This window comes from Rhipicephalus microplus, chromosome 2, assembly GCF_043290135.1.
Source record: "Rhipicephalus microplus isolate Deutch F79 chromosome 2, USDA_Rmic, whole genome shotgun sequence".
Taxonomy (NCBI): Eukaryota; Metazoa; Arthropoda; class Arachnida; order Ixodida; family Ixodidae; genus Rhipicephalus; species Rhipicephalus microplus.
The window spans coordinates 216,214,023-216,229,229 of NC_134701.1; the positions used below are offsets into that span (position 1 = coordinate 216,214,023).

Genomic DNA, 15,207 nt, shown 5'->3' on the forward strand with positions numbered 1-15,207 from the left:
TGGGTACTGATTTTGGTGTGTATGTCTGGGGTCCACAGCTGCCTATAATTCTTACGACCCCTGCCGTGCAGCTGAACATTCCATCACCGAATACGCATTACAGAAGTCACACCGTGATCCAAAAAAGCTTGAAAGTTTTTCACTGTGAAAGAGCCTCACTGTTTTTGCACATGTCTCAGGATAACCCTGAACGGAATATGCAATGCACTTCCTTGAGATGCTGCGCTCCACTCCACCTGATTTGAAAATTACCATTCCATCAACGTCACCCAATATTACCCATTCCTTATGTAAAACCCCATGCGCAAGTTGCTTTACGTGTTGGCCAGTAAGCATTAAGCAGTAGTGTCGACTCTAAGCAGTAGCCTTAATGTGCGTAAGGGGCTTCACTTTACACCTCATCTGCTTTCCTTCAATCAGTACATTAGGTGGGTTGCATTTTAAGCGGGCTAAAATATCTAAATTTGCAAAACTCAGTTTCTCTTTTGAGATGATGGCACTATTAAAAATTCCCGTGTCGATTAGTACGCGCTTCTTGAAACCATAGCAGCGCCTGCCACGCAGGAAGGTTTTTTTAACCATTATGCCAACAATAACAATGCATTGCGGGCTTATTCCGACTTTTTTTCAATATTTATTGTTTGGCAACAATATAAGCTCCTTGATCTATCAAACTAACGAGCTTCACGTCATCATGCACGATTGTGCAACAATACCTTCTTACCGGTAATGTTGGCTGGAAGTGCAGCGTACATATAGCAGGCGAAACAATGAAAAATGGTTCTTAGTTGCGCTAAGGGCCCGTTGCTTCAGTGCACTCTAAGGGCGTTAACAGAAAACAATGACTATTGTCAGGCACTTTTTATTTTCATTTGTTTGTAAACATAGCATAGAAACGTCAGGACACACATATGGCCTTGACGCGGTCATCGATTCAGGTTACTTCAAGCATTTTATTTAACCACATAAACAATAATTTCCTGGCGTTGAGCTTTAGTCAAGCTCTTCAGCGTATCATGAATTCTTTCATTACATTTGGAGACATTAACAACCACTTAGAATAACTTAAAATTCTGCGGAAAATGTGTAATGACAGTCGATAAAAAGTTCACGAGGCACAACCACTTACCGTTCACCGCTCACATAGTCGCCCACCCGGACGTGGTAGTGCTCCGGCACGGGTGCACCATCCAAGGACCACGTGACTTGCGGCAGGGGATTCCCCGAGGCTGAGCACCTCAGAGAGACGCTGCCTCCAGGACGTAGCTGGCGCTCTGAGAATACGTGCTCCAAAGCGGGAGCATCCTCTGCGGATGGATCAGCAAGTATCAGTGACGGTATGACGTTTCCTAAGAGTCCTAAGCTGAGAACAGGACTACAGTGTTATCGCCAAAGGAATGAGTTTGCAAGGCAGAGTTTTGGTGAGCCAGTTCATATATACTGAACGGGAAATAGCGTGTCTAGACAGGACAAATGGTTACAAGAAGCAAACATGCACAGCGCTGTGTATATGTGCTTCTTGCAACTTTTTGTCCGGTCAAGGCACGCTTTTTCCCATTCGGAATGAGCTAACCCACTACAGCACTCCTGTGATAGCGATACTTGGTTGTAGACACGACTTAGCTGAGCTAAACATGCCCACAAATAACCAAACGCGCATTGCCGAATCTATCAAAGGAAGGTTACCTTAGGCGAATAACTTGCAGTATGAAAAGAGTCTTTTTTTACGTTTACAGTACTAGAGCAACAAAAATACATTTTGGAATATGCCCTATACTAGGCTGAAGGTTTGCTCATAAAAAAATGTTCTGCATTTACATTTACGTGAACGTTCACATGGAACCAGAGAGCATAACGAAGGACAACGGACCCCCTGTAGGGCGATAGTAGTATAGGCATGGGCAAAACAGTATGTCGATCTTTTCCTTTCTGATGCTAAAACTGTATGCGACTAAGTAATGCAAAACTAATGCTGAAAAAGAATAAGATAACTGACTTCTTGAGCACGAGAGCAAACTGTCCTCACAGGTGAATGCAAAAAAAAATGGCAGCATATGCACGGAGTGAATGATGGAGAGTAGGGCGGAGCATCCGTCCGTCCATTCCTTGTTGCTTCCGCCCGTCCATGCGTCCGTCTCTGTGACCGTCCGTGCGTGCGTCTGTTCGTGTGTCCACACGTCCATCGGTGCGTCCGTCCCTGCGTTCGTCCATGCATCCGCCCCTGCGTCCGTCCATGCGTCCATCCGTCGGTGCAGCCATCCGTGAGTCCGTCCATGGATCTGTCTGTATGTTAATTCGTCCATCTATTCAACGCTCTAAGTACCACTCTCTCGCCTCTTTTAATCATATATTCCGCATATGCACTGCCACCCAGCGGACATTCGAAGGACTAAACGAGAGGTGGCACACGCACACTTTCTTACGGCTTGCACTTCGTGTCTACTTCCCACCTTTAACCACCTCAAGTTCATGGTATATACTAGTTAACGGTATTCATGTCACTGCAGCCCAACGCTCGCTTAACCTTTCTAAACCCAAGGAGGTTATGCCCAGCGAGTATAACATAGCAACCCTTTCTTGTCAGATAGTGCTCAATGTACATGCCAATGGCCGCTAATGGGAAATGAGAGACAGGAAAATTCGGCTTTTAGATAATGCGCACGCTGCGAATTTCTTATTGTTCAACAACGCACAGAATAAATATCTCACCGGCACCACCTTGGAGCTCAAAATCTAAGACTGGTTACACACTATGGCTACTACTACGACTACGAGGGAGGAACGGGTGCCGCTATAACAAGCTTCGCCCCTAAAGCGTCACCTTGCACTTTGATTGACCCCCCCATGTTTGTGCATATAGCCTTACTGTTTATATAAGTTTACTTATCTCGATGTTCATGAATGTCCTGTCCTTGTACAAATTTTGCATTGCACATCACTGCATTCTAAAATAAGTTATTTTCGCTGTATATAACAGCTTGCACTATACATACGCATAATCATCATTGTCCATCTTTCTGTGTGCACATAAGCTATGTAAGATATATCTGGAAACACAATTCTCAAACAGCGCTTAGACTATCTCAAAAAGCGACAGCTATGAAGCACTGCTGCGTGTTCATGTGATGCACTAACCAAAATTCCATCTCAATAATTTATACTACCATTCGATGCAACCGTGTCGTCTACAAATGCGTTTGAGTGTCGGGACAACTCGTGTAGTTTTTTTTTTTTGTCCGAGACTTCTGTTGTGGTCCCATCTGAAGCGGGAATGTTTCAAACAAGGATTTATATATGCATCTGTCCCAATGATGTTAGTAAGATGAAACAAAAATAAATTGGCACGCGTCCTATGCAGCAATGCTAACTGTTGTGGAGCAAGGAAGAACTGTTTTGCGAGATAATAAAGAACATACACCCCCTCGCATAGCCATGTGTGCTACGAAGAAGCAGCAGGCGCTAACGCTTACACTGGCGGTAATGCCGGCACTAGCGCTCGTCGCGGCGTAGCGCAGGAGAGAAACCTGGGGAGGCGCAAATAATGCAGTGATGAACCGGTGTTTCCTACTCGAACATACCAATCGCGTTTATAAGCAATGAGAGAAAGACAACTATGTTTGGACGCAAAAACGCGCAGCCTGCTTTTAGATAACGCACACACTGCGAATGTTTGTTGTTTATGAACGTACAGGAGAAATTTCTCAATGGCACTAGATCTGAGGTCAAGATCCAGTGCCTTTAGGGTGGCCAGTGAATGTTTGTGCAGCGCGAGCAATAGGTTTTTCAAATCAAGAAACTCGCTAGCAGACGCTGCCTGCTTTACCATTGTGAGGCGAGAGAGTGGAGGAGCATAGGAAGTAGGAGAGATGGGGAGCGTGCACGCACTACAGGTGTAAATGCCCCAGAGAGGAATTCCTATAGAGTAGAAACAGGGGAAGGAAGCCTAGGTTAGCAGATACTCTCTGCATTGGTGCCGCAATGCGAGAGAGCTTGGAATACATGAGAAGAGAGAAAGGGGAGTGGAGGTGCATGCGCAGTGAGGGTGGTCACGCCGCACACCGGATTGGGCTCGACCCTAAGCTGCTTCATGCCTAAACATCTCCATTATTTCTTTTTTTCGCAGGTTCTCAAGCAAATTGAATTACCTGGAAATTGCTCTGGGATTCTGTTCCTTAAAGCGCACACAAAAACACAGTAGGAACCTGATCTCTGTCTCACTCTCTCTTAAACAGACACACAGACACACATGGACTAGAAGAGGTGACTTTGTTACACTCTTTTTGCTTCGCCACCTGTACTGCATAAGTCGTAGCCCCACTTCATAACCCACATGAAAACTCTGCCACAGCGGTGATCGTTATAAAAAGCATGCACAAGCGTAATGATTAGAAAGGTTTCCCAAATATATGTGTACTTGCACATCCGCCTTGTATTAAGAATCAAGACTGCACTGACACAAAGGTGAGCGGAACTCACCTCCAATGACGAGCTGTGAAGACCCTTGTGCGGAGTCTTCGCGATTATAGACGGTGCACTGATACATTCCACCGTCCTGCCGTTCCACTGCTGTCACGTGGAGGAGATCGCGAGACAAAGGCGAAAATCGCCCAGAAGAGCCACCGGAAGAAGGGTTCCGGCTTCCACTTCTACTGATGACGGAAGCGTGCGGATTCGCCGAGTGGCTTGACGAGATGGGGAAGCCATTGTGCGTCCACAGAATGCCGTGGACGGGGTGCCCAGCTACGCGGCAGCTCAGGTTCGCCCCTCGTCCCACGTCTACGACTTGAGCGGCTGGCTCGATGCGGGCTGACAGCGGCACTGGGGAGAAAATGCATCCACGTCTGTGCAGCTCGTTACCCCTCATGCCATAGCTATTGCTAGGTAATTGCAATAAATTATTAGCTAGTTGTGGTTTATTTTGATTATTAGATGTATTAAAATGAGTTCCCCAGAACCTATTCACACTATGCAAGATTATATGGGCACCACAATTATGATTATGTAAATAAAAGTTTCGCTCAGTGTTCACTAGCGTCAGTTAGTGATCATTTCGCTGTGTCTACCAATATATCTGTAATATAAGGGACCCTCGCCTTTCAATACACGAATGGAAAACTTGCCTTTATCTACCAGGCCAGGTACGTTCTCAATGTTTCAAAAGCAGAAGAAATAAAAATGACTAGGTTTGACATCAGAAGACGATTGACATGGTAGCTTCAAAATTATCTGATATAAGCGGAAGCAAGCTTTAAAAAATATCTGTACAGCATAATCTCCATTGTACAAAAGTTGGTTTAACGAATATTTTCTAATAACGAACTTTTCGGAAATTCCTGATAGTTTTCCTCCGCATTCACACAGAAATAATCAGTTTCTGATTACCGATTATTTCAGTTGAACGAATTTAAACTGCGGACCCAGGCTGAGTTTCTAGATAATTTCTATGATATTTCGCCCTCTGTTTCTGTGGCGTTGCTGATGCGAGTGACCAAAATATAACCCATTCATTGGCGACGGTGCAAAATTGCTCATGTATGCAGCGCTGCCAAGGCAAATCCGCCAAGTAGCAGACGAAAACGAGCCATATGTTCTGAAACGTAGTGTTGCAGCAGGGACAAAACATAATAGCTTTGTCTCTGTTTGTGCTTTAGGGACGCCAGTGTAACTGAAAAACTGAAAACAAGAAAATTCACTTCAAAATAAATTGCAATTTTGACTTGACAACGGCTGTTTATACTGTTGTTCCATGTTCTAGTGAATATTATTTCAATTCAGTGGACTTTTAGCTGAGGGAACTTTTTTTTCTGGGGGAGGGGGGGGGGCGCTTTGCAGTTCTCCCAAGTAAATATTCACTATACTTCTTTTCAAACTTCAGAAAGGAAGAGAAAGGATTGCACATGTACATTGCTCTCAACGGTGCCGCTGGTGTTACAGCTTGAAAAAGATATCTTGCAATACAGATCATAACAAGAAAAGAATTTTTCTCACCAGTGACCAGTAGCTCCACGTGCGCTTTGTCCTCACCAGCGGAGTTGTTAGCGACGCACACGTACCTCCCGTTGTCCTGGATGCGTGCTTTGTGAAGTATCAAGGGACCCTCGGGTAGGAGGAAGACGCGGTCGGATGCCTTTAAAGCTAAAGATCCTTCTCCTTCATTCAATGAACTTGACTCCTGCGACGTCCCATGGCCAGTGAGCCGGTACCAGTAGTGCTTCGGACTTGGGTGTCCTTCTGACAAGCAAGGCAGCACCGCTCGCTCACCCTGCTCCACTTCTACCACACTTCCATACTCTATCATCCGGGGTGGGAGTTGGCTGTGAGGTTCTGCGCAAAGAAGGAACAGGGGCGTGAAAATGCGGTGATTGAAATAAACCTTTGTAAATAAACGACAGACGGGAACATGACAAATTGGGGTATTTTAAAGCTTCGCCTCATAGAATCGAACGCGATGGCAACCAGCCACTATTTCTGCAATATTTCACGTATTGTGAAGCATTTGCTATACAGGACGCGTGTGTTAGTACAGCATAAAAGATGCTCTCGCTGCATATCCAAGCCGAGAAAGTTATTTTAACTGTGTTCACGAGTTGACGCGTGGCTCTCTGGTAGAACAGCTGCTTGCGACACAAATGACCCGGGATAGATCCCGCCTCGAACCCAAATGACCGTGGTTGGATCTTCAGTCTGAACTGGCTTTTTTTTCTCTTTTGTTTTTCCTTATTTTTGCACCGTTCATGTTTTTTTTTGTCACGTGTAGGATGATGATTTTTTGCTCACAGCCAACAACGACGACGCCATGATTTCTGCGAAACGAACTCTTTAACACTGTCGCGTCAAAATAATGACCTGCCTGTAATGATTCTCATGTTGCGAATTCTCATTTGTGTTCCTCTTACAGTCGCTCCAAGTAGTACGAATTCTGGGGTATATCATGCTAACGAACCATCCGCCAGCGCACCAGGAGCATGCCGTAAAAATCGCACCGTACACGGCATGCATCTCATACTTTTTTATGGTAGCACCTGTCATTGATATTCGTCATACTGTCACATCACGCACAAACAATTTTCCTGAACATCAAGTGAGCAAAGAAGCCACGGGCACATAATAAGCGTGGCATGCAAATCATACTACACGGAGCATGTTACTTATGATTTTAATGTTACCTCTTGTCATTGCTGTTCCTCATAGAGTTGTATGACAAATGCGAATATTGAGGTATATCAAGCTAGAAAACCGACCGCTTGCACACAATTTACGAAGAGCGTGGCATAAAAATCATGCTGTACATGACATGGAAGCGAAGATATTTATGTTCCCTCATGTCATTTACGTTCTTCGTACAGGTATGCCTCGACAAATCAATTTTGATACACACGAAAGGAAATAAACAGACTCGATGTTTTTGCGAGGCGAGCATGCTGAACCATCTTTGTGATGAAATCACCGACAGCCCACCTAGCATAGCGATGTGCGGTGTAATAAAGCAAAAGGTAGCAAAGAAAAGTGGGCGTAAAAGTAGTTATGTGAGAATGAGGAGTATATAGTAGGGGAGTAAGTAAAGTATAACAGAGCCATGTTTAGTGTTGTATGGCAAGGCAAGCAAGGTTCAGGAGATGTGAGGACAATAACAGCAAGGAGCATAGAAAAGAGAAAGGGTGAGTATCAGAAGTTAGGGTGAGGGGGAGAAAACAAAGGGGGATAGCATGGAATCCTATAGCATAGGCAATTGAAGCAGGTAGGGAAGTTGGAGGTTGGAGACATGGAGAGGTACAGCGCTAAATAGACGAAGATGAAGTAAAGCAGAAGGAACGCGCCCGAGCGCTGTTCCGAAGCGTGCTATACCTCAGCAACCAGCGCCAATTTCAGCACTATTGGAGAGATGGGAGTTGTACAGTTGAGAAGAGGCTACTTCCGTGTTAAACCCTGCCAATGTTCACTTAGATTTGCATAACTGCGTTTCTTCCCTGATGCTTCTACTTGATGCTTCTACAAGCTCCCTTGTACATGGGCCTTTAGGACGTTATGTAATTTAAAGCGGTGCATGAATTGTACAGATTCGCGAGATGGTAATAAAAACTTAACTGCTATCTTCACTTCCTATACCATAATTTCTTTCTATCACGTTCATTGCTTCACCCATTATGGAGAAATTTAGATTTTTAAGAGTGAAGCTGCCTAAGCTGACCGTTAGTTCGTGCAGAGCGAACACAAAGTACCGTCATTATGGCTCGCCATGTGCCTCCTTAATTTTCTTTAACATCTTTTCTGTTTCTCTTCCAAAACACGAGCGCCTATTTCTCTGGCACTGGACAAAATAACTCTGAGTGGCGCTAGAACGAGCAGAGAGAGAAATAAAGAGACATGGTAACAAAGAAAGGGAAAGAAGAGGTAAAAAATGGCCCCGTATCTGCATGTTACACTGGAAATGTCATAAAAAGACGATAGCCTTGCGTTTAAATAGAGTGAACAAAACGTTTATTTGATATATGCGCAAGAAAATTGGTCAATGGTATTCTGAAGGTGCTGGTGTAGAGTGCCTTGATGCGTGCAGCGGAGGCAAATGAGCACATCGGGGCACGTCACACGTGAGGTATGAGCGCTATCTGGCACTTATCTTCGAAAGTGAAGCGTGCGGTGTGCGCGCTTGTCTAGGAGGCGATAAGGTGTAGAACGCAGGGTGACGGGAAGGTTTCCACACCATGTCGTCTTAGCAAAGCGTTAGAAATACTCGCCTTTTTGGGCAAGCGTTGCATTTTCAGCGGAGCGTGACAAACGCTACGGTCTGTAGAATTACATATGTATGCCTTTTCTAGTATAAAGATACACATACATAATATTGACGTGTTGTTATAATGCCTCATATATGCGCAATAATTGACTTTTAATTGATAATCACACAAGTAAGGACGTTGAAAATTGAGCAATACTGGTGAGCGGTGCGGATGGGGTTGGCCGTTTGGGCTATTTTTTTTTGTTCCGTTTGGTGTATTGCGACGACGGACAAATAGACAGACAGACCAAAATTTTTGCATTGAACGTTCTCAAAAAAGACTCTCGTCTTTAATAAAATAGCGATACAAGGAAAATCTTAGGGAAAAGTTTCATAGTGAGGCGAAATTGGAACCAGTGAAACCACAATACGATCGCAAGCGTCATAACCACTAAGCTACCTAGGCACGCCAGCAGAGCATAGTGTAGCCATGTAAGTTATATTATACCATTTCATAATATGGTATAGCATGCGATGATATATTGTAGTGCAGTATAATGCAGGGGTGTAGGTGTGAGGTGGTGCACCGGGCTCATTCCCCCAGCCACCCAAAATTTTTAAGTCATGACATAGAGAGTGAAAAATAACCATATAGAAGGAGTGCCCTCCCCCCTCCCCCCCACACTCTGAAATCAAAGTGGTGCTTACCGCCGAAAAAAGGTTCTAGCTACGTGCTTGGTATATTATAGTATAGAAAAAAGGAAGTGGGAATAAGATTGAGTGTGACGGGGACTAATTTGTACGTGAGGCTGAGGGACAGAGAAGAGTAGAAAAAATTGCGGAGAGAAATAGAAATATATATAGAGAGAGAGGAAAAGATAAATAGAAGTAGAAGGCGACAGAGATACAGATGAGGAGACGCAGATGTACAGTGAAAATGAGAGACACACAAAGGGAATAAAAACACAGAAAGATGGGAAGAAAGAGAGTATAAAAATTGAAACAAAAGAAGTGAAGCAAGAGAAAAATACGTGAAAGAACGTGCAAGAAATACACTGGCAGAAAGACTACGAGGCAGGTAAAAAAAAATTATTGATGAAAAAGAGGTACACGTAGTCATATAGCAAAGACAATTGAATTGTGCGAAACGAGAGAAAGTAAAAGCCTAGAAAGGCAGGAGCAGCTATGTGGCCACTATCTCTGCGGTCACTCAACCTTATGCCAGCTACTGCAATTTCGCTTTTTTTTTCGGTGAAGCAAGGTTCATTTCGCCATCACTGTCATAAACGCATGACAGATTAAGAGATCACAAATTACATCATCGAATGACTGTGCGTGGTTGATATCAAAGCAATCGTTCGAATAATGATTGTTGGCAGGCGATTGACTACATCACACTCAAGCTCCTATACCGCCAAAGGCCGAGTTAGACCAGCTGAGTTACTTCTTTTATCGATCAATGATCGCTTACAAGCCCAGCTCTGAATCACTTTCGATCTGTTCAATTTTTTGTGTGTGTTCATTATTATTTTAGGCAGGTGCTTTCAAGGAAGTTGAAACAAAGTTTATAACCATGCACTACCAAACGTATTTGAGTGGACAACAAGTAAGAACACATATGCGTTGTGATTCGTTAGTACTAATGTTTATTTTGTGAATAGCTAACTATAATTGGTGCCAATGTCTGTAGAAAGAATAAACCGCTTATGTATGGTATAAATCAAAAATATGAAAATTGTGACTATTACGGAGACTTCAGCAATAAAAGTCGGCTACAAGTTAGAGCTGTTCTAAATGTGTGGAACATGGAATGCTATAAAGTGGCACTTGCAGCGTGTGTATGTAGATTTTTATCAAAATAATATCAATAATTCTAAACGACGCAGAACCACAGAAACTAAGGCTATGGTGCCAACGTGGGGCACAGATAGCACAATAAGACACAGCTTTGTTGAGTTCACGCGTTTTCTTTAGTGCTGTCTTATTCCACTTCGACAAATGTAACACTGTGCTGCACCAACAGCCCCCACAGTATTTTGTGAAACTTGTTGAGTGAAACACAAGACGATACAATTATTCAGGAAAAAAAAGAACACACTAATGAAAAATTAGAGCCAATAAATGAGAAAATACCTTCAATATGTAAATCCACAAAACGACAGGAAGAGAAAAATGGAAGTTTGCGATGATAAAATCTGTAGAGAGGAGTTGTGTCGAAATCTTGGCTCGGCACAACCTCTGTTTATAAATTTTTTCCTCTAATATGTAAAACACGAACAAAAAGTTACAGGTTGTTGTTTTACCAGCCACATGCTCTTTTCTACAGGCCGAAAAAGTGTCAGTTGGCTAAAATGTTTGATTGCGTGCGGCCACGCTTGACTAGCCTCGTTGTTTCGGTGGCAGTCAATAATCTTAGCTCTCAAAAAATAAACTGCCTTCTTTTTTTATCATTTTCGAGAGAGCCAAACATGATAATACAACCAAATAGAGCCCATTTAGCATGTGAGAGCAGGCGATTGGACTCTGCAGATGTCACTGCTATTGACAAACCCCTCGCTGTGCACATAGGTACTCACACTGAAAGGGAGGAGGAGGCATGACCTCATTTTCTTGTACAATTTTATTCTTTGGCAAGCAGCTGATGTAATCTAATGTACATCAGTTGTTACGGTCTCAAAGAGCCCTCAAACCCCTTTATAAATAGCGATATATAATTGTCTTTTCGCTAGAATCTCCAGCTTTCATTGAAATTAGAACTAATGTTTGAGTCACTTGCATCATTAGAAGATGTGACCCACCATTAATTTTGACTCGCAAATACTTACCATTTATTTTGCATTTCGCTTATTACAGAAGTGAATCGCTCAAGATCATGGACCATTCGTGCTCAACATAATGGTGGCTTAAGTGTCTTGCACGGTGCGAGCACAGAGTGAGCCTGGTTAATATCAGGCGCATTTTCTTAGTTTTTATTGTTCTTTTGTTTATCTCTGTTTACCTGATTGTGAAAGTGACTTTTGTACGCGTTTCGTCAGCAACATGGTGCACCAAATGTATATTTTATGAGTATGTACTACTTTTTGGGTTTTCATTGGATTTTATTTCTTTTTTCTTTCTTTGTTTCTGCACGTTCAAAGCAGATCTAAATGGCAGCTGGAGCATATTTGAGTAAATGCATATTACAAGTCACGGGAACCCCTCTCTATTATTTTAAGAGCTATGCGTTTTTCTTAAGATGTATGCCGGTATAAATGCATAAATAAAAACAGCCAGCTTTTTCAGCTGTCACGAGGACGTTGGTACATACACGAACTTCAAATACGGTATATTGCAGAGAAATGCCGAACCAAAGCTGCAGTTTGGAATACGTAACTGATTAAAGCAACGGCAACGAAGTGGTTCAGCGGAGCTTTTCCACGTGAAGTTGCTCGAATTGACCACTCATTACGAAACATTTGTGAGTCCTTCACTTTCTTAATTAGTGAATACGTGCCCACGTACAACGGTAAAGGGTGCTTGAGCAACTACTACCCAGATAATGCGGAGCTGCAAACACCGGTCTACCGACAACGCCCGAGTTCACCGGCAAAAAAACAAAACACAAAAAGAAAAAAAACAGGTGTTCGCGCATTTTTTTAGCCTTTCGCTTCCATGACACGGTCCGTGTTCATAATTATAGTCTGTCGCTTTTGTATGCAACAGCGTAGTACACCTCCGCGTTGCGTTTGATAAAGTACCTGCTTCAGGTCAATAACATGTGTTCTTTCTAGTTCCACTAAGCATATCCACACGTCAAAATAATTTTCTAAAAGTTTCAATCAAGGTATTTAGCCTCTTTCCGTCTTTCTGGCGCGCTACTAATCAGTCTCTTTATTTACTTAAACAATAAAGACTATGTTTCAAATTTGAAGAGCTCACCGTTTGGAAATAGTGTGTGAGCTCAGCCGCTCGCTTCCGTTATTAACACGGTGGAAAATGCAATAGTTATTGGCTCATGCGTTGAACCATTCATATTTAGTAATACTACCAAAAATGTTCATGTGTTTACTTGTGCATAAGACCAGTATGATCGCCCGTTGTTGGCCAATAGTTAGGTGGTTTGTTTTAGGGGCGAAGCTTCTTATAGCGGCACCCGTTCGTCCCTCGTAGTCGTAGTAGTAGTCGTAGTGTGTAACCAGTCTTACATTTTGACCTCTAAGGTGGTGTCGGTGAGATATTTCTTCTGTGCGTTGTTGAAAAATAAAAGATTTGCAGCGTGCGCGCTAACTAAAAGCCGAATTCACCTGTCTCTAATCCCTCTTTAGCAGCCATTGGCATGTACATTGAGCACTATCTGACAAGAAAGGGTTGCGACGTTATACTCGCTGGGCATAACCTCCCTGGTTTTAGAAAGGTTTAGCGAGCGTTGGGCCGCAGTGCCATGAATACAGTGAACTAGTATATACCATGAACTCGAGGTGGGGAAAGGTGGGAAGTAGACACGAAGCGCAAGCCGTAAGAAAGTGTGCGTGTGTCACCTCTCATTTAGTCCTTGGAATGTCCGCTGGATGTCGGTGCATATGCGGAATATATGATGAAAAGATGCGAGACGGTGGTACTTGGAGTTCCGAATAGATGTACGAACGGACACACAGACAGATGCAAGGACGGACTCACGAATGGCTGCACCAACGGATGGACGCATGGAAGAATGGACGAACGCAGGGGCCGATGCATGGACGAACGCAGGGATGGACACGCAGATGGACGTGTGGACGCACAAACAGACGTACGCATAGACGGGCGAATGTACGCACGGACAGTCACACAGACGGACGCATGGACGGACGGAAGCAAGAACGAATGGACGGACGGATGCTTCGCCCCACTCTCCATCATTCACTGCGTGGATATGCTGCCATTTTTTATAAATTTTTTTTCAGAGTGAATATCCTTCGGGTTAAAAGCAATCAATTTTTCAGTTCAATTCACGCAAATTCGTATTTCGGCCACTACAACAGAACGTGGGGCACACTTTTGGATGGGATGCTTTTGAAGCACTGCTTGTTGCTCTTTCCCAGAAATACAGCAAAAACTCAAACTACGCTTGAAAACTTTTCAACGTCGTCAAATAGGTTCGGTATAGCAGCGGCAGCTTGTATAAATTAGTCGCTTCAACTTTTTTTTTTCTTGCCGCAGACAATTTGGTCGACGACAAGGACTCTGTACGAAGCGGGGAGTGTCGAAAACACTACATTGTACGTTGCAAGCAGAGCTTGCGGCGTGCTGCTTTCTCAAATACGAATAATGAACGGTACCCACATGGAGCTCGGAGGCACCCGCAGAGGTTTATGCCTAGTCTCTTTGTGTTACGAACGCTATAAGGGGACACCGGGCTGACTACGTCTCCGAAAATTCTCTCGTAGCACTCGCAGCTCCCAAGTCATTTGTGCGTGCACTCAGAGCTTGCATTGTGTCGCACCGCCTCCGGGCACTTGGAACAAAGGGCGCACGAGCTTGAAAGGTCCCCTTGTCTGGTTAGGTGGCTTTTGTTCTCCCTCCACATTATGCTCGTCGTCAATGGTAGAGAATTTCTGGCGTTGGAGGTGTGGTGCGTGTGCCAGTGAGGAACGCTTTGACAGGGCCGAAAAGGAGTTCTCGCGATATACTTCTCAAGCGTATGTATGCCGGGTACTAATCCAGCAGTACAGTCTCCCTAGCATAGTTTCCTCTCGTAGATGGCCAGTAGCGTACTTCGTCCGGTAAACATAGTTTTTCGCGAGGGCTTCAAAAAAGAGTGCTTTGCGTGCTGGACGCAGTGTCGGCACTTGCTGGTTCTTCGCATCTTTCGCCTTTTTGACGGAAACAATCTGTCACCGATGCCACGAATGAAATGTTTCATGCAAAGAGCAATGGTATTTTTTTTAAGAAAAGCCGCCAAATTCATGGAACACGAGAAAGAAAAGCACGCACTCAGCGCTGTAACTAACTGAGCCTTCATTGAAAGGCGGCCTTCATTATTGAAACCTCACAACGCATGTGCATACATCATTATCGTCTACGATCGCACCACGTGCAAAAAGCACAATCATATTTCTTGCCAACGTTGCAGTATATGAAATTTCTTGTCAAAAAAGCAACTCGACGGTGTGCTGAAACAGTAATATTTGCTTTTCTTAATACAATATGCCTCCATCACTTCCCGTGTCTCTTTAATCTTACGTCTTCCCGGGTAGCTAACACCGCTGAAAAGCAGGTAGCAATCTCATGCACGATAATGACGAGTCAGTTGGGCGCCGTCATTCGAGTTCGAGAAAGCGTAATGCTGATGCAGCCTAGCATGGGCGAAATTTTTCATGGCACACGCATGACTGACATCGTCTTTCTTGATCAAGAATGTGACATGTGATATTTGCGTGCCTCCTAAAGAGGCATCGTCCCGATGCGCTACTTAGGCGCTCTATCACGCGTATGAAGTGTTCGTGCCAACACGGACACCGGGAGCTAATTCAATC

The 15,207-nt window shown here is 43.9% G+C and overlaps 1 protein-coding gene across 1 annotated transcript in view; it reads right to left on the reverse strand.

The window, feature by feature from the left end:
* LOC142774850 (cell adhesion molecule Dscam1-like) overlaps positions 1 to 15,207 on the reverse strand; it is a 331,807-nt gene that overhangs the window by 59,160 nt on the left and 257,440 nt on the right. The window contains exons 6-8 of the mRNA XM_075875992.1: positions 5,989 to 6,324; positions 4,477 to 4,818; positions 1,130 to 1,307 (exon numbers count right to left, since the gene is read on the reverse strand). Of these exons, the coding sequence (XP_075732107.1) occupies positions 1,130 to 1,307; positions 4,477 to 4,818; positions 5,989 to 6,324 (856 nt within the window). The remainder of the gene's footprint in view (positions 1 to 1,129; positions 1,308 to 4,476; positions 4,819 to 5,988; positions 6,325 to 15,207) is intronic.